Source organism: Callithrix jacchus, chromosome 3 (assembly GCF_049354715.1).
Source record: "Callithrix jacchus isolate 240 chromosome 3, calJac240_pri, whole genome shotgun sequence".
Taxonomy (NCBI): domain Eukaryota; kingdom Metazoa; phylum Chordata; class Mammalia; order Primates; family Cebidae; genus Callithrix; species Callithrix jacchus.
In genome coordinates, this window is record NC_133504.1 from 156,156,087 (window position 1) to 156,180,306 (window position 24,220).

At 42.5% G+C, this 24,220-nt stretch overlaps 1 protein-coding gene across 1 annotated transcript in view; it reads left to right on the forward strand.

The window, feature by feature from the left end:
• The window catches only part of RELL1 (RELT like 1), a 72,212-nt gene that overhangs the window by 28,049 nt on the left and 19,943 nt on the right, over positions 1-24,220 (forward strand). Inside the window, exons 2-5 of the mRNA XM_002745922.6 lie at positions 7,753-7,977; positions 10,180-10,251; positions 19,332-19,389; positions 22,706-22,942. Coding sequence (XP_002745968.1) covers positions 7,753-7,977; positions 10,180-10,251; positions 19,332-19,389; positions 22,706-22,942 — 592 coding nt within the window. The remainder of the gene's footprint in view (positions 1-7,752; positions 7,978-10,179; positions 10,252-19,331; positions 19,390-22,705; positions 22,943-24,220) is intronic.

Consider the following 24,220-nt stretch of genomic DNA (forward strand, 5'->3'; position numbering starts at 1 on the left):
CTGTCTACATACAGTTTGGTTTCATCCACTTAAAAAAATAAACTCCAAACATAAATTTCTTCCCTTCACCCTGAGGGTGAATTACCCTACCCTCCTTGCTTGCTGGGCCTGGGCTTCTGGAAGGAGCACAGTGACTCAGTGTCTCTGTTTCTGAACCCAGGGAATCCAGCTTGCATCTTCCCACCCAGTTCATTGGAAAACTGCTCCAGCACAGCCACCCGAGATCTTCTGTGGATTGTTTTTCTATTTTATTTTCACCTATTTATTTCATTTCATTTTTGTTTTACTTTAGAATTTTTAAAGAATGTTTACTTGAAGAAACTACAGAGAAACAGGGAGTAAAATCCAACAAGGGGGAAGTTAAAAAATCCCAAGCTGCTCCTAAATTAGAAACTGAAGGTTTCCCACGTGTTCTTAGGAATTTCTATGTGGCCTGATTTTTCTGAGTTCTCAAGCCTCTTCCTAAAGATTTCTCTTGGCTTGTGTCTTAGTTTGTTTTCTGTTGCTGTAACAGAAGACCCAAGACTAGGTAATTTATAAAGAATAGAGGTTTATTTAGCTTACAGTTCTGGAGGCTGGGAAGTCCAAGATTGGGTAGCCATGTCTGGTAAGGGCCTCCTGCTGCTTCATGACATCACTGACAAAATGGAAGGAATCACATGGTGAGAGAGGAAGCAAGAAAAGGCCGAGGAAGCTGAAGTCACTTTTATAACAGTCCACACTCCCAATAACTAAGCCCCTCTCATAATAACTAACTCACTTCTATGAGGACAGCATTAACCCCTTTATGAGCATGGAGTCCCCAAGACCCCAACATTTCTTAAAGGTCCCACTACAGCTCAACACTAGTGTTGAGGACCAAATTTAAATTAAGTTGGGGACCAAATTTCAACATGTGTTTTCTAGGGGACAGATCACATTAGAACCATAGCAGGTTGTTTCTCTTTTTCTTTCTTTCTTTCTCTTTCTTTCTTTCTCTTTCTCTCTCTCTTTCTTCCTTTCTTTTTCTTTCTTTCTCTCTCTCTCTTTCTTTAAAAATTATGGTTAAAACACTTAACGTAAGGTCTACTCTGTAAACAAATTTTTAAGTGCACGATACATTATTGTCAGTTCCCTAGAACTTATTCACTTCATATAACTGAAACTTTATATTTTATACCTGTTGATCAGCAACTATCTATTTCCTCCTGCCTGCCCAGCTTCTGGCAAACACCATTCCACTCTCTGGTTTCTATGAGTTTGACTTTTTTAGATACCTCATATAAACAGAATTGTGTAGTATTTGTCCTTTGGTGTCTGGCTTGTTTCGTTTAGCAAAATGTCCTCAGGGTTTACCCATGTTGTTGTATTTGTGAACTGTCTTCTTTATAAAGCTGAATAATATTCCACTTTGATGTGCCACAATTTCTTTATACCTTTGTCTATTGGTGGGCATTTTGGTGGTTTCCACATCTGGGCTATTGTAGCTAATGCTGCAGAGAACCTGGGAGTGCAGTTATCTCCTCAAGATCCTGATTTTAATTCTTGTTTTGGGTATGTACCCAGAAGTGGGATTTCTAGATCACGTGGTAGTTCTATTTTTAACCTTTTGAGAAGCCTTAATACTATCTACCACCGCAGTGGCACCATTTTGCATTTCCTTAGTATTTTAGTTTCACTCTCTTACAGCATCTGACCTCTTCAGGAAACTCCTTCCTCTCTGTCCTAGCACGGAGCTCTGGCTGTTCTTTCTCGGCTTCTGAGTGGAGCAGATCCAGATGTTCAATGCCTATTTCCATCTGGATGTCCCCTGCTTACCTCTAGCTCTGCATGTTCAAAAACTGAACTCATGATGTTGTCGTTGAGATGCCAAGTGAATTAGTTTGCTAGAGCTGCCGAACAAAGTACCACAGACAGCGTGGCTTCAGCAGCAGAGAAGTCGAAGAGGAATCTGTCAGCAAGGTTGCTTCCTTCCGAGGGCGATGAGAGAATCCGTTTCATGCCTCTCCCGGCTTCTGGTGATTTGCTGGCAATCTTTGGTGTCCCTTGACTTGGAGAGGCATCATCCAGATCTCTGCCTTTTTCTTCACACAGTGCTTTCTGTGTCTGTCTCCTCATTTTCCCCTTTCGGAAGGACACCAATCGTATGGGACTAGGGTCTACCCTGATGACTTCATTTTAACTAGACTGCCTATATAAAGATCCTATCTCCAAATATATTCTGTTATATTGGGGGTTAGGAGTTCAACTTTTAAATTTAGGAGGGGGTGACAAAATTCAACCCATAACACCAAGCAAACTTGCTTTTTTTTTCTTCAGATATTTTCCATCACCATGAATGGGACCAATGTCCGCCCTGTTGCTCAAGCAAAAACTTGGGCATCATTCTTATTACATCACTTGCCCTTATATTAATTTGGGTCCACAGAACTGGGAGGCAAAATTTTGAGGTAGGAATTCTTGCCTCCACCAGACCTCACAAAGGGGTCTGTGACTCTAATGACGGACAGCCTCTGGTCTACGTATTTTTTTTTTTTAAGTATTTGCCATTTTGGTACAAAAGTAGTACATATGAATTTTAGAAAGTTACAGAAAAGTATAAATATATAATAAAAATTATTTTATTTTAGGACCTAGAATCACTTAATATTTTGGTTTGGGCTTTATGCCTTTATGCATTTTTCTTTTTTTTTTAAACCAGTTGGATCATACTGCAGGTAAGATTTTGAATCCAGCTTTTGACATTCAACATTGGATCATAGTGTTTTCCCATATCTTCACAAAAAACTTCATAGATTTTTAAATAGTGCATATTATTTCATCAAGTGAAATGCAGTGATTTAGATATTTTCTTATTATCTCATTGCAAACATGCAGATGCTGCTTTTTTGTCTTTTATAAATAGTGCAACAACCTTTGCTATTTGGACTTGAAATGATTCATTCATGATTCAGGCATGATTTAGCTAGGGGCGAAAGAGAAGGAGGGATTCAGTGTTTCTCGGCAAATTATTAATGTAAATTGAAGGAAAGCTAAACCTACTGAAGTTTGTAAATGTTTTAGACACTATTTACGAATAGTTACTTTGTTATTTAAAAGCTATCCTTCATTGAATTGTTAAGGTAAATCACAGTATCTCTACTCTGCATTTTTCTTTTTAGCTATTCTTTATAATGCACAACAGGGCTGTCCAAGAAAACTTTCTGGGTTGGTGGGAATGTTCTTTATCTGGCGCATTCAGTATGGTAGCAGTTAGCCACACATGACCACTGGGCACTTGAGATGTGGCTAATGTAACTGAGGAACTGAATTTTTAACTTTATTTAAATTCATTTGGCTTAAATTTAAATAGCTGCATGTGGCTAGTGGCTATCTTACTGAATAATGCAGGTCTATTATGATTATGACTAAAATACAGTGCTCACCTTTTTGTAGACACTTCTGAATGCTTTACATATTAATATTGTTTAATCTTCACAATTATACCATGCAGGAGGCTTCTAGTTACTATTTCTATATGACGACCCCAAAGCTTAGTGGCTGAAAACAACTCTTATTTCTTTTGTTTAGGGATCTGTCATACAATTCAGGCAGTTTTCATCAGAGACAGCTCATCTTTGCCCAATGCAGCATTAGTTGGGACTGTGGGATCTTATTTTATTACAGCTATTGCTGGCTGACAAATTGATGCCTGCTGTTTTCTCTCCACAGCTTAGGCTTCCTCACAGCCTGGTGGCTGAGTTCCAAGAACAAGTGCCCCAAGAAACAGGAAATGGAAGTTGTTAGTTTCTTATTGCCGGAGGTTAGAAAGTGATAATGCATCACTGGAGCAAATTCTGTTGGTCAGACAGAGAATAGTGTAAATGTAAGGGGAGAAGGCACAGACTTCACCCCTCAGTAGAAGCAGTATCAGATAATTTTGGGACTGTAAACCAAAAAGTATCTGAGACAGGTCTCAATCAGTTTAGAAGTTTATTTTGCCAAGGTTAACGACATGCCCAGAGAAAAGGATCTCAAATCCACAGAACCAATCCGTGGTTCATGGCATTTTCCAAAGATGGTTTTAAGGGTTTCAATACTTAAAATGGGTGGTCACATTACTGAATCCACCTGTTGCTAGGGAAAAGGAGTGGGCAGGGGAATAGTCAATTCTGTCAATAAATCAGTACTTTACCTATAAGATAAGATCACCTATGCAGATACTTAACCTTTTATCTGTACCTATCTGCCTAAGAACAAAAGGAAAGGCAGTTTCTTGAGTGACTCAGCTTTCAGCTTAATTTTTTCCTTTTGGCATTGTAAACTGGGGTCTGGAATTAGATTTTTATTTCACATGGCCATCTTTTAAAATTATCACAGATTAGTCACATTCATTTTGACCCTTTTTACAGAGAGGAAACAGGGTACTGAACAGTTAAAATTACTTGCCTAAGGTGACATGTCTAGTACATGGACAAATAACATGTCTGTTATTTCTGCCATGTCTGAGCTTTTAATCTGAGTGCTATATTGCATCTCCCTGTAATTCATATGCTTCACTAACTTAGATTCATATCTTTGGTTTTTCCATGGCACAATAATTATGAAATTAAGTGAATGACACGTGTTTTTAAGTCACAGAGCTCTGTTGTAGATACATCGTGTTTGTAAGGGTTTGCCCGATGTCAGTTTCACGATGAAGACACCTTCTCAATCACCTGATTCAGTGGGAGGTGTTTGACTCCAATTCTGAGCCCTTCTGCTTTTATCCTTGTTTTCCATTGTCCCCCCACAAAAGAATTTATCACCCCCAGATTCAAACAGACAGTGATTCTGAGTAAAGGTCCTTGATCTCAGCTTACTTCACCTATTCTTGCATGGAATATGTGTTATATAAGGGAATCAATAAAGAGAACTTACTGATTCAGGACCATACAATGAGTTAAATAAATGTTTCTGGCTTTTACTGAAAATAAGGCATGAGGTTAAACCCTAATTTAGATGGTATATTGCATATATTTAGGGATTTATTTTTTATATTGATTCTCCAGGGAGAAATCAGAAAATACAGGCTTTTTCAAATTCTGGAGGTTGTCTGATAAAGGAATGAATGCAACCTCTTACAAACCTAAGAAACCAGTTATTTCCTTTCATGTTCAAAGATAATGGTTATTTCCATGTGAAAGAGAGGTAGCCCTTTGTTCTGTGGCTTCTGGTTCGAGAATAAAGCTTCTGTTTGATATTGTTTGCTGCTGTGATGAACCATGGTCATTTCATACCAGGTATTTGTCCCCATTATAATCATTATGATGCAGGAGTTTTCTTCTTGGTCACTTTGTAAACCGGGGACCTCCATGCTGGTGACACCCTGCCCAGGCCTCGCTTGGCCACACTGGTGTGTCCCAGCTCCCCTGTGTTATAGCTTGTACCCGCTTTCAACAGTTCCCAAGCTCTTGTAGTGCACCCAAGAAGAATGAGGATACATGGCACTTTGAAGGGTGAGGAGGGTGGAGAAGAATTTTATTGAGTGATGAAAACAGCGTTCAGTGGAGAGGCAACATGGGGTATGGGGGAATGGTTCCACTACCTGAAGTTCCTCCTGGGAGGCTGGGTCTGGGCCTTTTGCGGACTCAGAATGGGGAGTGTATGCTGATTGGTTTGTGAGGAAAGCGTACCAAATGGGAAGACCAGTCCTCCATCTGGTCCAAGGTTTAATGAGTAGCTTGGCTTTCAGGCTTTAAACTGTCTTCTGCATGGGGGCGAGGTTTCACAGGGGATCCACCCCTTCTGCCTATGCATTTGACTGCCTCCTGCCACTCTTAATTACAATACAGATTCTTTTCTCACCAAAATTCTCTTGAGAAAGCTTATATTTAAATGTCTCTAGCTTTCCAGTTTCTGGGTTTCTTGAGCAGTGTTTGTGAACCTCCCTTGATGTAGAAAACCCCATTTTATCCCTTCAGAATTAGGATATTCCAAGTAATGAGGCTTTGTTTCAGTCAGTTTCCACAGTTTTCTTTAGTCCTCATCCACCTGACTCCCCGCTTCATGTTGGACTTCTCTCCTCATGTTTCTGTGACATGGTACTTTGGTGATTCTTTTGCTGCACAGTGTGTTCTTCCTGGAACTCCTGGCCTTAAGTGATGTGCCTGCCTTGGCCTCCCAAAGTGTTGGGATTACAGGCCTGAGCCACCACACCTGTTCTAAATATTAATAGTGGTAGCTAACACATTTATTGTGCCTTCTGTGTGACAGGAACATATATAAAGTCAACTTTTTAATAATTATTAATTTAATTTTTTTTTGAGACAGTCTTGCTCTGTCACCCAGGCTGAAGTGCAGTGGTACACTCTTGGCTCACTGTGACCTCTGCCTCCCAGGCTCAAGTGATCCTCTCACCTCAGCCTCCCAAGTAGCTGGGACCAGAGTTGTGTACCACCATGCCCAGCTAATTTTTGTATTTTTAGTGGAGACAGGGTTTCATCATGTTGCCCAGGCTGGTCTTGAACTCTTGACGTCAAGTGATCAGCCTGCCTCAGTCTCCCAAAATGCTGTGATTACAGGCGTGAGCCACCGTGCCCAGCCCAGTGTGTTCTTCTGTGATCTGAGTTGGCCACATTGTATAATTGCGTGTCCAGGCCCACTGCTTTCCAGAGTCCATGTGGCACCCCTGCAGGCTAAGATATCAAGCTGCCTCTCATATGTATACTCATGTGATACTCTGACATGTCTAAAGGCAAACTTCTCCTTTTCTCCAAAAGATACCGCTTCACAACTTCCCTCTTGAAGTCATAAAATAGATCCTCACTGTTCTTTTCTCTTCTAGTGCCCCATGTGTTCCTTCCACTGCATTTCTCACAATCCCTTGTGATCTGCCATGTATACCTGTTTAATGGCTGTTTCTGATGCCATCCTACAAGCCTGAAGACGGCAGGGGCTGTGTTAGGTTATTCAATCTTTCTCTCTATCCACTTCCCACTCAGTATGGTGCTTGTTACATCACTGGCACACATTCAGTGTTTATTGGGGTTAGTGAACAAATAAACGAGTGTATTCACTTCCTTTTTTATGTTTGCACCCCAGGCCAAGATCTTGATGCTACCCCTGACTTTTCCCTCTTCTTCATCCTCTAGATCTGCTAGTTTACTCAATCCTCCTAGAATTAAGCTGCGTGAGGACAGCAATCTCTGCCTGTTTTGCTCAGTGTGATGCACTTGCATCACAAGTACCTAGAATGGTACGTGGCATGTGGGTGAATATTTGCTCTGCTGCTTGCTAGTTTACATGTAATAATTTATTTCATCTCTGCAACAGTCCTAGAAGGGTGGGTAGGTAATACTGGTATTCCCATTTCATAAGAAACCAAGGCATTGAGATATTAAGTTCTTGTCCATTGTCACACAGCTGCTAAATGATGGAGCTGGGAATTGAACTTGAGTGTCCTGAGGCCATGGTCTTAATCACTAAGAACTGTGCTATAATACCATGTAATGTTTACATGTATATTCTGTGCTGGACACTTCATTACAACCCTGTATTTCATTCCAGAATGAAGAAGAAGCTGGCTTCAAAAGGTTTTTTAAAAAAAAATGACCCAGCCTGGGAGCCAGTTCATGAGTGGCAGAGTTGAACTCAGACTGCTTAAGCCCAAACCTGGGCGATCATGTGCCTGTGCAGCCAGACCCACCAGTCTTGGGAGCAGACCCTGATTTACTGTGAACATTTCCTGAGAGTCATTAGGTTTTTCTTGCCCTGGACAGACATCTAATGCGGCATGCCTGTTTCTTTCTGTAGACAATGGGAGCAGCCGCACATTGCACTCCAGAACAGAGACGACCCCATCACCCAGCAACAATACCGGGAATGGACACCCAGAATATATCGCGTACGCTCTTGTCCCTGTGTTCTTTATCATGGGTCTCTTTGGCGTCCTCATTTGCCACCTGCTTAAGAAGAAAGGCTATCGTTGTACAACAGAAGCAGAGCAAGATATTGAAGAGGAAAAGGTTGAAAAGATAGGTGAGTAACCTGGGCTCTTTTTATTGGGGGTGGGGAGACCATTTTTAAATATGAAACCAGTGATAATATGCATTCCATCTCTCTGAGGCCGAATGATTATGTTAGTAACAGGTGGTGTCGTATAGTGTAAGTGCAGATTTTGCAATAATCACACCTAGTTTGAAACCTTGTCTTCATTACTGAATATCTGCCAGGTAGGGCACCCTTTCTTGCCCTGTGGCCTTAGAAAAGTTGTCATGAGATCTGAATCTCTGTTATGTATAATTTCATTTAAATGTATTTTTAATGAATTTCATTTTATTCATTTGACATTTTAATTTCAGTGAGGAAAATAATCCTCACCTCGTGGGGTTTCTGTGAAATGTAGAGGAAAGAGGCACTTGATGTTCGGCATATGTGGCCACTTGGTAAATACTAATCCTTACTATTATTATGGAATCAGATTTGAGTAAGAGTGAAGGAAAAATTTAAATAGGTCTCACCATGTTTGTGGTGTGACTTTTGCTGGGAGAGTGTTTGATCTTAAATATTTGTGATTGGAATTTATGTTTATTAAGTAAACGATCGTGTGCACAGTGCAGAATAAAGTATGGCAAGAATGGGCGCCTTAGTACTAACCTCAGGCTGTTTGATCTTTTCCTCCTAACCTAGAGTCATTCATTAGGTACTGTTCAGAAACACCCGGGAGATGAAGTCCTCTTTTCTCCAATGATGCTAGTTTCCCATCATCTTTTAGGGGTGTTTCCTGACTTGGGCCTTGAGAGGTAGTCGGTGACTCCCCCGATTCCTTTCAGCCCCTCTAAGGGCAGTTTCTGCAGAAAGGTGACACTGAAGTAGGTTGCCCTTCAGGCAAAGCAGGGCTGGCTGGGGGGAGGTTTCTGGCTCTTTGCCAGCTTGCTGGACTGTTGGTTTTTCCCACCCTCACTGACCTTTGAGACTGAGAAGGAACACGATTTTATGATGAGTCATGTATGAGCCTGTGAGCAAACCAAAGCCAAGTGTTTGTCAACAGAAAGTGGAGCCTCCCCCCTCCTCCTTCCCAGATGCTCTGTAGGTTGGCTTAGCAGCCAACTTCTGAGCTGTCTAACCAAACATGTGTGTTCACATGGAGGAAAGCTGACCTTTGGATGGAGAAGACATTTTCCAGGTAAAGGAGTAAGACATTGCACACCTTGATGCATTCTCTGGGAAGCAGGATGGAGCGTTTCACCTCTCCCTTGTTCTCCTTGTCTTATTGAAACAAATTTTGCAGATTGGTTTCAGAGTGGTTTGCTTTTTTTCCCAAACACCATCACATACACTCCTGGTACAGAGCCCCCAAAGTAAACTGAGTTTGTGTACAAATAACCAAGCCCTGAATGTAGGTAATTTGGAAGTATATTTCAGAGGACAGGAGAGTCTGATGAACATGGATGAATTATGATCCAATTAAAAAAAGAAATCCATATTGGTTGGGCATGGTGGCTCACACCTGTAATCCTAGCACTTTGGGAGGTTGAGGCAAGCAGATCTCAAGGTCAGGAGTTCAAGACCATCCTAACCAGATGGTGAAACCCCATCTCTACTAAAAAAGTACAAAAATTAGCTGGGTGTGGTGGCATGTGCCTGTAATCCCAGCTACTCAGGAGGCTGAGGCAGGAGAATGGCTTGAACTTGGGAGGTGGAGGTTGCAGTGAGCCGAGATCATGCCACTGCACTCCAACCTTGGCAACAGAGCGAGACTCCGTGTCAAAAAAAAAAAAAAAAAAAAAAAGAAAGAAAAAAAGGAAATGAATATTATAAATGTATATGGTAAGTTTGCAATTAAAATAAAATTCAAGGAGAATTTTTTTTTTTAATGCACTTTCTTCTTCCCATTTCTCCTAAGGCTTTAAGGGAATGATGAGAGAGAAATAATAATGAGGAACTGGTCCAAATGTATTTTCAAATTATTGTCTTGGAAAGTGAATGGGTATTTGAACTTGAGACGAGATAGATGGACAGCTCTGATACTTTCTCTTTATGCGTGTTATGCCAAGGAGGTCCAGTGTGTAATGCATTAGGAAGTTTGGGGCTGGAGGGGGAAAGCCTAGAATCGCAGCACCGTGGATGATCGCCTGAGGCTTCTGGAAACTGTTCACTGAGGTCTTGGGTTCTAAGACTGATTGACTTGATGCTGGTGACTAATTGTAACCTGTTCTCCCCTATTCTTTTCTCTTTCAGAGTTGAACGATAGTATGAATGAAAACAGCGACACTGTTGGGCAAATCGTCCACTACATCATGAAAAATGAAGGTGTGAACATTTTAGTCTTCAAAACAATTCAGTATTCCTATGCTTTATTTAAAACTTCCTTCGAAGAGTCAAGATTTATATAGATTCTCTTACTGACCTCACCTAAGCTTTCTAACACATCAGCTTCCAGCTTTATTCAACCACACAGGTTTCAGATGAGTGAGTTTTCTAAGCATCAGTTGATCTTAAGTGTTGGAGAGACCCAGGCCTGGAGCTCTGTCAGCTGGTCTTAGCTTGCCTCACTCCTTACTGGTTTTGTGCGATTTGGGGAAACTACATTGCTTCATTTCATGAGGTACAGTTTCTTCCTGTAAAATGAGGGTAATAATAATATTTTCCTCAGCCCGGCACAGTGGCTCACATCTATAATCCTAGCACTTTGGTAGGCTGAGGTGGGAGGATTACTTGAGGCTAGGAGTTCAAGACAAGCCTGGACAACATAATAAGACCCCATCTCTTCAAAAAAAGTAAAAAACAAAAAAATTAGCCAGGCATGGTGGCACACATCTGTGTTCCCAGCTACCTGGGAGGCTGAGATGGGAGGATCACTTGAGCTCAGGATTTCACAGCTGCAGTGAGCAGTGATCATACCGCTGCACTCCAGCCTGGGTAACAGAGCGAGATTCTGTCTAAGAAAAAGTAATAATAATAATATTTACTTCACAGCATCATTGGGACCTAGTGCACATAGAGTGCTGGGTATAGTGAGCACTCAAATATTGTGGTAAAATACATGTAGCAGGCTGGGTGTGGTGGTTCCTGCCTGTAATCCCAGCACTTTGGGAGGCTAAGGCGGGTGGATCACAAGGTGAGGAGTTTGAGACCAGTCTGGCCAATATGGTGAAACCCCATCTCTATTAAATAAAGTACAAAAATTAGCTGGGTGTGGTGGCAGGCGCCTGTAGTCCCAGCTACTTGGGAGGCTGAGACAGGAGGATCACTTGAACCCAGGAGGCAGAGGTTGCAGTGAGCCAACATCACACCACTGCACTCCAGCCTGGGCAACAGAGTGAGACTCCATCTCAAAAACAAAACAAACAAAAGAAACCCAAAAAACCCACATAACATAAAATTTAGTACTGTTACCATTTTAATAAAGTGCACAGTTCAGTGCGATTAAGCACATTCATACTGTTGTACATGCATCTCCACTGTCTGGTTCCAGAACGTTACATCATCCCAAACTGAAGCTCTGGACACATTAGGTAGCCGCTTCCCACTGCCCTGACCATTGGCGGCTACTGCTGTGCTTCTGTTTGTCTGTTCTATGTTACCCTTTCTCCGGTGTTAACACTTTCACAAAGTTTAACTTTTATGGAATTAAGTATTTTGTCTTCCTGAAATGTATTCTAAATTGTCATCTTAAATGGAAGATTAATTTACTCTTGAGTAAAGAAACTAGGGTCATTGTTCTGAGCACTGGTTATGACCTTGCTAGCAGACCATGCTCTACGTGATATTTAAGGCGTGTGGGGTTCCTTGCCCACTTATTCAATAGCTGTGGATTCTCACACTTTGAATTCTCTTGACAGTTTAAAAGAATACGTTTCCCCCGGGCTTTGTCTTTGCTTTAGTCAGTGTCGGCTCATGCACTGTGCCCTGATTATAGAGCTGAGCTGTTTGTCTAAACATTGAAATATACCCCACTCATCAGTAAATACCTGCTTCTCTGCCCTCAGGCCCTGCCCTGGGCACCCCACACCCCCAGATCCTCACCACTCCACAAGAGCACCTCCTGCCCAGCCTGTTTGTCAGTTTGACTCTTTTCAACCATTTTTGACTTAGAGAAACAGCAGTTTCATATGGTTGAGCATAATTTTCATTGCTGTTTTTAGAATGCGCTGTATGCTTTTGGCATAAATCTGGGTGCTTTATATACATCATCTCATTTAATCCTTAAAACATCCCTATAAAGTTGGTTCAATTATACCCATTTTATAGATGAAGAAGGGAAGTTCCAAGTAGCTAAATTTACCTGGTTAGTGAGCAGCCCAGCTCTGTCTGTCTGGTTCCAAATTCAGCATCCTTTTCAACCACACAGTATTGTCCCTTTTCTCTTCTAATGTGCAGTTTTCAATTTCTACAGTCTATAAAATCAGACAACCAAACTTGTTTGGATGATGTTTAAAATAACAAGACCAGAAGGCTTGGATTTTGATCTCTGTCTTCCAGAGATGTTCCTTCAGGGCACAGTGGTTGGTGTTACTGTTTTTGAGTACACTCAATTATGGATGTTTCTTTTACACACAAAAGTGCTTTTTAATTTTCCCAAGCAATGCATGAATATGTTCTTGGCATGGAAGATGTACCCATTCTGGAAGTGCGCAGTGTAAGGCGTGGATGACCGCCTTCCTGCCTCTGTGCCTTTCACCTTCCAGACTGTCTTCCATAGCTGTGGGGAGCTTACAGGTCTTTGGAACCTGGGCTTCTGAGAGCTGGAGCAGTTGCTCATTTGTGATGATGGATGAAATGGGTTACTGACAGTTGAATCAGTTGAAATAAATAAACCTCGAGAACCTTGCCAGGGGCTGAAGTTCTCATGTATAGATGTCATAGCACTCATGAGGGTTTGCTGCATGCTGGGCCTGTTCTGTGGGCTTTCCAGGGACCCCGTGATCCCGGAGTTTTCTTCCCATGTTACAGGTTAAGTACAGTGGGAACTTCCCATGTTCCCACTGTGCTTAGCTAAGTTGCCATTGTTGCACCGCTGGCAGTGGCAAAGCTGGGATTGGAACTCAGGTGTTCTGGTTCCATAGTCTGTTCTCTTAACCACTTACTGTATTGCCTCTGTCTAGGTAGCATGAAAGAGGGATGGAAAACGTTTTCCTTTCAAAAGGGGCAGTATATAGCTGGGGTTGTTTGTAGAACTCCTTAAGTATTAACTCAATAAATTCTTAAAAATACTGGCCAGGCATGGCGGTTCTTGCCTGTGATCTCAGCACTTTGAAAGGAGGCTGAGGTGGGAGGATATCACTTGAAGTCAGGAGATTGAGATCAGCCTGGCCTACATGGTGAAACCCTGTCTCTACTAAGAATACAAGAATTAGCTGGGTATGGTGACAGGCGCCTGTAATCCCAGCTACTTGGGAGGCTGAGGCAGGAGAATCACTAGAACCCCGGAGGTGGAGGCTGCAGTGAGCCAAGATTGCACTGCCACCGCACTCCAGCCTGGCGACAGAGTGAGACTCTGTCTCAAAAAAATAAAAGTACAAGATAACATAGGCCCTGTTGTCACCCTATTTTATAGATTAGGAAACAGAGACTCGGAGAAGACACTTGTTCAGAGTCACACAAGCAGGTATGGCAGCATGGTGCCAGTGGTGGGCACTTCTCTTAATTACAGTAGAGGAGGTGTTTGGGGTCCTTGAGGAGGCATATTATATAATTTCTTCACTTCCCACACTAGTGGGCAAAGAGGGCTGTTTTTTTTTTTCTTTTTAAACAATGTCACGTTCCTTTTGGAAAGTAACCTTTGTGTTTTTACTATGCTTCGTTACCAGTAGGTACCACCAAGCAGTCAATACCTGAGGTGCCATTTTCCCTCTCTCTCCTCTGCTCCCCAATTCTCTTTTCCTTCTGTCTTATTCTCAACCCGAGCTCCCCTCTTCTCCTGTCCACATCTTCATGTGTGTACCCGCGGTTTCTCCAGAGGCCTGTGAAAACCGCTGGTGACTCTGATCCCTTGATTCTCTTCCTGGACCCCCAAGAAATACCTAATGTTGCTGCACATCCTTTCCAGCTGTGGCCTCTTCAGCTTCTAGTCTGCACCAAAACCACAGGCTGCTGATAAGATACAGCCTTGATCTCTTGCCAGTCTATAACCTAGCATGTCTGAGTTTGGTATGGAGACTGAAATCCTCTTATTTTATGGACCAAATGCATTTAAAAAATATTTTAGTCTCAATTATTAACATAAGTTTGAACTTAGTACCAATTTGGACTTCCCTGTTGATATTTTCTGTCTTTGATAAGTTGGAATTAATATTAATTACACTTTCTATTTTTAAAAGTGATAAGCATACCATAACTTTTCCTTTACATTAAGAAAGGAATAAAATTAAGCACAATCTATTACCCTTTTCCCACATGTGTTTAGGTTTTCTTTTCCTAGATTCATGCCTCTGTAAACATTTGCAGTCATATGCGAATGGTTGCTGCTTCGAATTTTAAATTTGGTAAATGGGGTGATATTTGACTTGTACTGTTGGTGACATTCTTGTTTATGGTTTAAACACATTATGTCTTTAATGTTGAAAATCAATTTTACGTTAGATAAATATCTCTTGAAGGATGATCAGCTGACCTGCTGGGCAAACACACTGTTTCTCAGCATCCTCACACAACACTTCTGACACAGATGTGTGGGTATTTTTCTATACTATGCAGTTCTCCAAATGTTTGAACATCAGCTGGGTATCCCGCAATTTAATACAGCTCTGACTCTGTCTACTTAGAGCTAGCGTCAGATCCCAAAAGACTGCTCCTACTTTGGACGGCAGTTGGAAGTTGGGGCTCCAGCACTTCTGACCTATCATCTGTAAATGGCTGGGAGGAGGGTTCGATAATTTTCAAGAATGGCTTACAGAAGAACTCAGGGAAACACCTTATTTTTTGTCTATTTATTTATTTTAAGACAGCATCTCACTCTATCGCCCAGGCTGGAGTGCAGTGGCACAATCTCGGTGCACTGCAACCTCTGCCTCCCAGGTTCAAGCAATTCTCCTGCCACAGCCTCTGGAGTAGCTGGGATTACATGTGCCCAACACCACGCTTGGCTAATTTCTGTGTTTTTAATAGAGATAGGGTTTCACCATGTTGGTCAGGCTTGTCTCAAACTCCTGACCTATGGAGATCTGCCTACCTCAGCCTCCCAAAGTGCTGGGATTACAGGCATGAGCCACTGCGCCCGGCCACGGAAACACTTCATTACATGTGCTAGTTAGTTTTAGAGGATGCAACTCACAGACAGAAAAGATGCATAGCACTGGGGTGGGGTGCAGAGCCCTCTCTGGGTGCCCCACCCCTCCTGGCACGTGTCTCTGTTCAGCCCCCTGGAAGCTCATCAAATCTTGTTCAAGGGTTTTTTGTAGAGTTTAATTTCCAGTCCCAGAACCCTGCCCTGCTCTGACTTTCCCAAGGTCCCTGGACAGGTTCCAATCCTCTAATCTTCGCTTGGTCTTCATGATGACTGGCTCCACCCTGAGACTGTCTAGGGGCCCCACCCAGAGTCACCACATTAGTGTAAACTCAGGTGTGATCTAAAGGTGCTCCTTATGAATAACAAAAGACACTCCTGTCAGGAAATTCCAAGGCTTTTAGGAACTCTGTGACAGGAACCCAGGACAGTGACCAAATCTATTTCATATTATTACCACACCGGCACACTGACTGTTTTCCTCATCCCAAGGGTTGGATGTATCACAGTGCTAGCTTTTAATTCACCTTTCTAAATAGAGCCGAACGGAATTGTGTCTGGGTAGTCATTGGAGTTTTCTTGCATTGTATGGATGTTTGGGAAGCATCTGGGAGTGTGCAGCTGAGTTTCTCTGCTAGGCTTTTAAACTGGCTGCTAAGTAGGAATTATAGGGAGTGCTACAGATATTCCTCAGGTGCTTCTGATTAGTGATAAGTACTTCTGATCCCTAGGCAAGAGATCCCTTTGCAAAGTTTTTGCCTTCAGGCTCAATTTATATTTTGGCAGAAAAGAGTCCTTTATAAAAGACTGTGAGTGCTTAGTGGATTCTGAAACTTCCTCTGGTGATTATGCAAACATGCTGTGACCCATTATTCAACCTTTGTCCCTTTGGGTGAGGACTTGGACATTGAAGGGTAGGAAGGAGGGTGTCAGAGTTAAAAGCACCCACCCTGGAGTCAGACAGACCAGGGTTTGTGTCCAAGCCTGTCACTCCCTAGCCGTGTGACTCTGGCCAGTCAGTTATGATCTTTGGGTCTCAGTCTGCGTATTTGTAAAATGAGGGTGATAATTCTACCTACTGTGAAGGTTGTCAGAAGAGTCCAACCTGTAAGATCCGTAAAGGTTTCAGGAGGTGACTGGCACGTCCCCAGCACTTACATTTTGGTGATGGCCATGTTAGTTTTTACTTGGGAAATCTGCCTTAGGTGTGAGGAAGACTTTGAAGAGAATAGTGGTGGGAGAGACAACCAGACATTTTCTTGCCTGATTTTGGCTGTTTCATGCATATTATCAAGCAGGGATTCAGGGGAAAACAGGTCTTTTCTGGAAAATACCGCCCATTGGAACATCTTCCCTTTTCTGGAGGGGATTTCCTTGCCGAGTGCCTAGCTCCTCCTATTTTGGGGAAGGCCATGAAAGGAAATGTAGTTGGCAGAATGCTGGCAAGTGTGGAGAAAACCACCTGTGGCTTAGTGGAGCTGTGAGTAATATACAAGGAGGAGCTATACCGTCAATAGAACTCAAGAGTATTACTCTTTGATGGTAACTTACAACCAAATTAAGGCATATGTTTCAGTCCTTATGGTGGTGTTATATTAGAAAGTCTTCTTATCACTGGAAACCAAAAATGTTCCCAAAAGACAGATTACTGAAGTCAACTCCCTGGAGGTTAGCTTAGAGACAGGGATGCATGTGTGTATGTGTGGGTGTGTACCTGTACACTCATGCATGGGTGCATGTGTGCCCCACATGCCACAGGGTGGGTGTGAATGATATTTACATAGAAACATAAGTCTAATCCTAGAGACTCACTCAGCAAACCAGGGGGATGTTTACTAATTATTCCTGAGAGATACAGCTGGGTTATAAGAATTCATGAGTAACCAAGAAACATGATGTCTGTAACAAGCAAGCTTTAGTAATGATTTTAATATATCTTACCTTCCTGGAATCATTCTGTAATTGATGTTTCATTTTATAGGTGGTCATCATTTTACAGGTGATTGGTTTTTCTCAGGCAGCAATTTCAACATTTGATTTTTAAAAGTCCAGTTCTGGATGTGCTGTTAGTGCTGTCCCTGTTTGAATACTTTTTGGTGTTGTTTTCCCTCTTTTTTATGTTTATAGTTTTGAGGTTTGGTGAATGTTGGCGAAGTAAGTATGGGCTGGCAAAGTATTATATATAATGAGCCCTCCATACCCATGAGATCTGCATCTGTGGATTTAACCAATCAAGGATAAAAAATATTAGGAAAGAAATGGACAGTTGCATCTTACTGGACATGTGCAGACTTTTTCTTGTCATCATTCCCCAGACAAAACAGTATAACAACTAATTTCCATTGTATTAGGTATGATAAGTCACCTAAAGATGATTTAAGGTGTTGAGGGGAGGGAGAGATGTGTTTAAGTCAGGAACCTGAGCATCTGTGGATTTTGGTATCTGGAGGCATCTAGGGAGCATTCCCTCATGGATACTGAGGATAGCTGTATTTTTGTATACAACAAAATACAAAATTGAATGTGGGATTGTATATCCAAACCTAGTAGCTGAATCAACATCATTTTTCTGATTCCTTCTTTATTAGTCAAAAGGGAAATGAACTGACATTACTGGGTAATACTTAAATGTGTTTTACAGAGGGACCTGTCTCTGTTGTGTGGGAGAAGTTACTATGGATCCATTTTCAGTAATGTTTTTGTAATGATAGGAGGTCGTGTTTAGATCATAATTTCTGTTTGGCAATGCATTTAGACATCCTCACAGATAGTTGTAAAGGGTAAAGTATTATTCTTGGCAAAAGATTAAGGGTTGTATTAATATTTCTTAAAAGAAAAAAACCCATGTGTTCTCAAGGGTTGCAGTGGGGCGATGTTTCCTAAGAAGATAAAAATTGGATCAGGGGCCAAAAAAAAAAAAATTCCCACTCTCTTAGATGGAAAGCACAGGTATGTATATAGTACATAACCAAATGTATATCTGCAGTGTTATACTTTAATGGGAAAGTGATTAGGGAAAAATAGTTGAACAAGGCTCTTGGGTAGGGCAATAATGCAAGCCAGGTTGAGAAACACCGCATCGTAAGCCCTGAACTGTTAACACCTAACAGCAGCAGTTGGAAGTAGAAGTAATATTCCTCCTCTAGAGAAGTCATTTGCATGTTAAATATTAAAGGTTTGGCTTGGCTTACTTGGTAAATAGTGATTTTTATTTGTTCTTTGGTCTCTAGAGAATTTGTTGTGGTTAGTTATGAGAACAGTGCTTCAGAAATCAACTGAAAAGGTTACGAGCCAGTAATAACATTTGGCCTTGCCAATCCAACAGCCAAGAGAAACTTGAACCTTCACTTCAGTGTTTTATCCTGGGGAGCTTGAGCACTCTACAAGGAGGCAGAAAGCACATGGCCTGTGGGTGTGGGTGTGGGTGTGGGTTGGGGGACTCAAACTTAGATTCAGTTTGCTTTTGTTGACAGCCTGGCCTCCCACCTACAAATCTGGATTTTTTAAATAGTCAGCATATATTATATAACTTATATGTTATGATCGATACTTGAAATTTTAAGATATCTGGCCAGTCAAGGGCTTATATGATCCTGAAGCTCATCTGGAAAATTAATCTTCTCTCATCCCTGATTCGAGATGGGATAGAATCAGTATCACAGGAGTACTCAGAGTTTACAGCTAATTATTTTGGCACATACAAGTTATCAGACTATAAATCACTTGTGAAATACATTTCACTATCATATTTTTCAAGTATATTTATCAAAATGAGTTAACTGCAATAGAGCAGTAGCATATAAATGTTCCTTTTGTTTGGTGGAGTTGGCGTGGGGGTGGGTTTCTTCTACATTATATTGCTATTGATGTGTAGGAAGTAATGCCGTATAGTAGATCTGCTGTCCTTGCCATAGATTCTCTGTCACTCACACTAAGTTCCTGCGGGATGAAAGTTATTGGCAGATGGTGCCATGTTATGCAGTTATGTTGGAGGAGACCCTCCCTTCTCTAGGCCCCCGGGGGAGACTCTCCGTTCCCTAGACCCCCAGGACCTCATCTATGAACTGAAAGAATTGAATTAGATGTGTTTTCAACAGCTTTTCTGATGTGATTACTCATCTTATCTGTTCTATTTTAATTCTTTAATTTTATTTTTATTCCTTAGCGAATGCTGATGTCTTAAAGGCCATGGTAGCGGATAACAGCCTGTATGATCCTGAAAGGTGAGTGCTCCTCCCTCTTAGTGCGACATCTTTCCAGTTACTTGCTCAGGTATGGCGCCATCTGACATGCTCTTGTGCTGGAGCAGGTTTTCCAGCTTTGGCACTATTGATATTTTGGGCTAGGTAGTTCTTTGCTGTTCGGAACTGTCCTGTGTATTGTAGGATGTTTCAAGTCGTCCCTGGCCTCCACTCTTAAGATGCCAGAGCACCCCCTGCCCCCACCCCGCCAAGGTGTGCCAGCCCATAATGTCTCTATACATTGTCAATGTCCCATAGTGGGGACAGTCACTCATGGTTGAGAACTGTTGTGTTAGAGAATAATGATGGGAAGAAAGGCATAGAGGTTAAGGGCAAGAACATAGCCTTGGAATTGGGAGATGTGGTTGAGTCCTGCCTGCACCATGTATTATTAACTCTCTGTTCTTGGGGAAGTTAACTTGCCACCCTGAGTTTAAGTTCCATCATCTATAAAATGGAGATCACCACAGTGCCAGCTTTATAGGGTGGTTATAAAAAATACAAAATACCTTAAGCATTGAAACACCTCCACAATCAATGATGATTCAATGAACAACCAAGCTGGTTTGGAGCTACCTGGTATGTTGTGTTTTTGCATTACTATTTTAGGTTGTGGTTGTTGAACAGCATAGTCTTTCATAATTAATCACAGAGAACTGTATTTCCACATAATAATTACTTCTCCAATGAGGAGCATTTATTGGATGCCTGTGGTTTGCTGGGTGCTGCGCTGGAGCTGGACATTCACAGACCCTTGCCATGGAGGAGCATAGTGGGGAGTGGGGACGTGTGTGTGAGGCCTTGTGGTGGAGAGCCTGTGAGTGCTGTAGGGCAGGTGGAGACTGAAGGCTCTAGGGGCCCCAGGGGGGCCAATGGGAGTTCAGGAAGTTTCATGGAAGAGGTGCCCTGTGAACCAGGCATGCAAGAGATAGAGACAAGGCAGGGCTGGCTGTAGGAGGAAGAAGGGCCAGAAGACACGTCACTACAGCATGAAAGCCTGGGACTCATCTGTGAAGGGTTTGGTCCAGGGTGGCCAGGCCAAGTGACATGGCAGAGGGGTTGGATCTTTTTCCTCGTTGTATGTGGTTTGTGCATGCAGCACATCTTAGATGTTTAATAGGTGTTTGTCAAACTGGCCATGTGAATGTGTGTTTTAGGAAGGTAACTCAGTGCAAGGAGGTGAGTTTAGGAGAGATAGAGTCACAGAGATGGAAGAGCTATAACTTCCCCCATATTCCAGTCTTGGCCACAGACAGCTGGTGTTCTGACCATCTTGGCTCACGGTGTCTTTGTCTCACTCATCTCTGGGCATCCTGTAGTGCCTGTCACTGGGTTTTGTACACAACTGGTATTTGAGAAATGCTTCTTGAATGAATGTTGTTAAACTCTTGCATTCGGCCTTCTAATATGTAGTGCTAATTTAACATTATTTTAATCCAGGCAGGTACTGCTCTGTATTTTTATTTTAACAATTAGGAAGGTATCCCTAAAAGTACCAGAAGATTTTTGGCTGTCAGTTATGTTTGAGGTGGTCTCTTCAACCGTAGGCTCCTCTTATTTTTTAAGTGTGCCGATGGCCAGTTTGCAGCACTGAAAAGGCTGGTTTCTGCCATCACAGCTTCCTGTGTGTCTCTGGGGCTCTTGCCACAGTTGAGGTGTCAGGCTCTGGGCTTCACAGCACCCTCACTTCTCCTGCCTGCACCAGAGGGCTGATTTCTACTCTGTTTGGCTCTGTTAGGATCCAATTCCTCCTTTTCTTTTGAAAGTAGCTCATATCGGCTGGGTGCGATGGCTCACATCTGTAATCCCAGCACTTTAGGGGGCTGAGGCAGGCGGATCACCTGAGGATGGGAGTTTGAGACCAGCCTGGCCAACATGGTGAAACCCCATCTCTACGAAAAATACAAAAAAATTAGCCAGGCGTGGTGTCGCATGCCTGTAATCCCAGCTACTCGGGAGGCTGAGGCAGAAGAGTTGCTTGAACCTGGGAGGCGGAGGTTGCAATGAGCTGAGACTGGGCCATTGCACTCCAGCCTGGACAACAAGAGCAAAACTCTGTATCAAAAAAAAAAAAAAAAGAAAATAGCTCACATCTGGCCTTTATATTTCTGTTTTTTATATATTTGGATGGTCCAGCCAGATTTATTCCAGATTATCAAAGTGGTCTTTGCTGTTTCTGAAGCACTGAGCTATACAGCAAGGTGATTAACTGCACAGTTTCTGGAAGTAAACATTCGAGGTCTGGATCTCAGATCCAGCACTTATTCTCAGTGTGATCTTGGGCAAGTTACTCCACTTCTCTCTGCCTCAATATCCTCATTGTTAAAATAAAGAGATTATTAATACCTACGTAATACGATTTTATGAGATTAATTCCATTAAGATACACATATCAAATGCTAGGAATACTGTTAGCTATTCTGTTATGACTGTCATCAACACCATCAACGTCTGTTTTAAACATCACTTTTGATATCTTCGCCTAAAGGCTTTCCTCCTTTGATGTAATGGCCAGATTTGAGCAAATATTTTCTCTTAAATTATCTGATAATTTGATGGAATTTGAGTTCTTCCCTTTTCCAGGGCATATGTATTTAGGGAATCTCTTTGCTTAGAGTGATAGGCAGGCACTCTGGTATGTGAGAAATTAGGATGATTGCATGAGAAAGGAGATCAGTGTTTTAGAAAGAAACCTAATACTTTAAAGCCAGTTGATCTCTGTTAGAAGCAGTGGTGTGTTCCCAGCCAATAGATTCCATTCTAGAAGTGATAAACCATTTTTTTTCCTCTAGAGACAGGGCCTTACTCTGTCACCCAGGCTGGAGTTCAGTGGTACAATCATAGCTCAGTGCAACTTTGAACTCCTAGGCTCAAGCAGCCCTCCCGCCACAGCCTCCAGAGTAGCTGGGACTACAGGCATGCGCCATCATGCTGGCTAATTTTTTTCATTTTTTGTCAAAGATGAGATCTCTCTATATTGCTCAGGCTGGTCTCAAACTCCTGGCCTCAAGCAATCTCCCCACCTTGGCCTCCTAAAATGCTGGGATTATAGGTATGAGCCGTTGTACCCAGCCATGAATCATATTACTATTGCTTAAGATAAACTCTAATTGCACTGTCATGAGGGCTGAGTACCTGCCATCTGAGGTCAGTTCACAAAATCCATTTGTACAATTGGAAGATGCTTTTTTTTTCTTTCAATTTAAATGTGCTCTGTCATTACAGGGAAAGAGATTGCCTTCACTGGTATTTCCTGTAAGTAACCAGTTGCACCTTTTTATTTTCCTCCCCACCTTAGCCCCGTGACTCCCAGCACACCAGGGAGCCCTCCCGTGAGTCCTGGGCCTTTGTCTCCAGGGGGCACCCCAGGGAAGCACGTCTGTGGCCATCATCTGCACACCGTGGGTGGTGTTGTCGAGAGGGATGTGTGTCATCGGTGTAGGCACAAGCGGTGGCACTTCATAAAGCCCAGCAACAAGTCCAGAGAGAGCCGACCGAGGCGCCAAGGCGAGGTCACAGTCCTTTCTGTTGGCAGGTAAGATCCCTTCGGATGCTTTTGGTTTGTGTGTGACATGGGTGCTGTGGTGTGTGGACTTGTGCTTACCTGTCAGATGTAGAATTATGTTCTCTGTGCTGGTTCAGGTTATATCTCTGGGATTTTTACATGTTTTCTGGTGTGAGTCCTAGGTTTTTCCAACAACAGAAGAATGCTGAAAGGCGGGTAATGCTAGATCAGATGGGAAATTTATTAAGATAAATACCTACCTGCTCTAACAGATAAAGCCCAGATTTTCAATTGTATACAGAAGAAACGTTTATATTTCACTTATGGAATCCAGGGCAGGTATTGAGATATCAATGGGTGGCTCTTCAGGTACTTGACCAGGGTTCCAGACCTCGTTTGTCTGTGTGGCTTTGTTAAGTTTGCCAGCCAAAGGAGCAGGTCGGTGGAAGGTTGTTCACGAGGGGTTTTGAAAGAGCTAGGCCTGAGAGTGGCTTGTATCATTTTGGCTCATACTCCACTGGCTAGAACTCGATCACCCAGCCAAGCTCACTTTCAGGGAACTGAGAAATGTCATCTAGCCATGTGCGAGGAAGGGGAGAAGATGTGGACCTGGTCCACAGCCCTCCAGTCTCTGTCTTGTAAGTTCTGTGTGAATTGCTTTGACCGCTTTATTTTAGTGGGCGGTGCTTTCCACTGTGTCTTGGCTTTCTTGGTCCTCATGCCTTTCATTTGTGACCCATATGTGAGGTGGAGATCTTGCAGTTCAAGTGATGAATCCATCTGCCCCTACCTGAAGCATCTTTGCAGCAAGATGCTTTTGTAGTTCTGCTATTGGATCCAAGTCCCACGCAGGAACTGCGTTGCTGATATTGTATTTGGAAAGACAGTGGGGAGTAGTGGTAAGGAACACACATGCTGGAATGAGACTATGTAAGCACTGAGCAAAAGTTGACAGTGCTGCTTCCGTGATCCTTCTCTCCACCAACAACACCCTGGGAAGAGTAGCCGGAACCCATTGCTTCTACCTCCTTTGAGTCCAGGCACCACTACTTACAAACTGTTACATTGCTCTGTGCCTCAGTTTCCCCCTCTGTAAAGTGAGAGGGACAGTCACATTCACCTTGTAGAGTTACTCTGTAGACTAAATGAGGTGACTCACACAAAGATCTTAAACCAGCTTTGGGTCCTTATGCACTCAAGAAATGTTGGCCGACGTTATTTTTATTTTAATTCAGTTGAGTTTCATCCTGTGTTGCACAAGCATCACGGAGAAGACTGCAGGCTGTTTGCCACTTACAGCAAAACAGC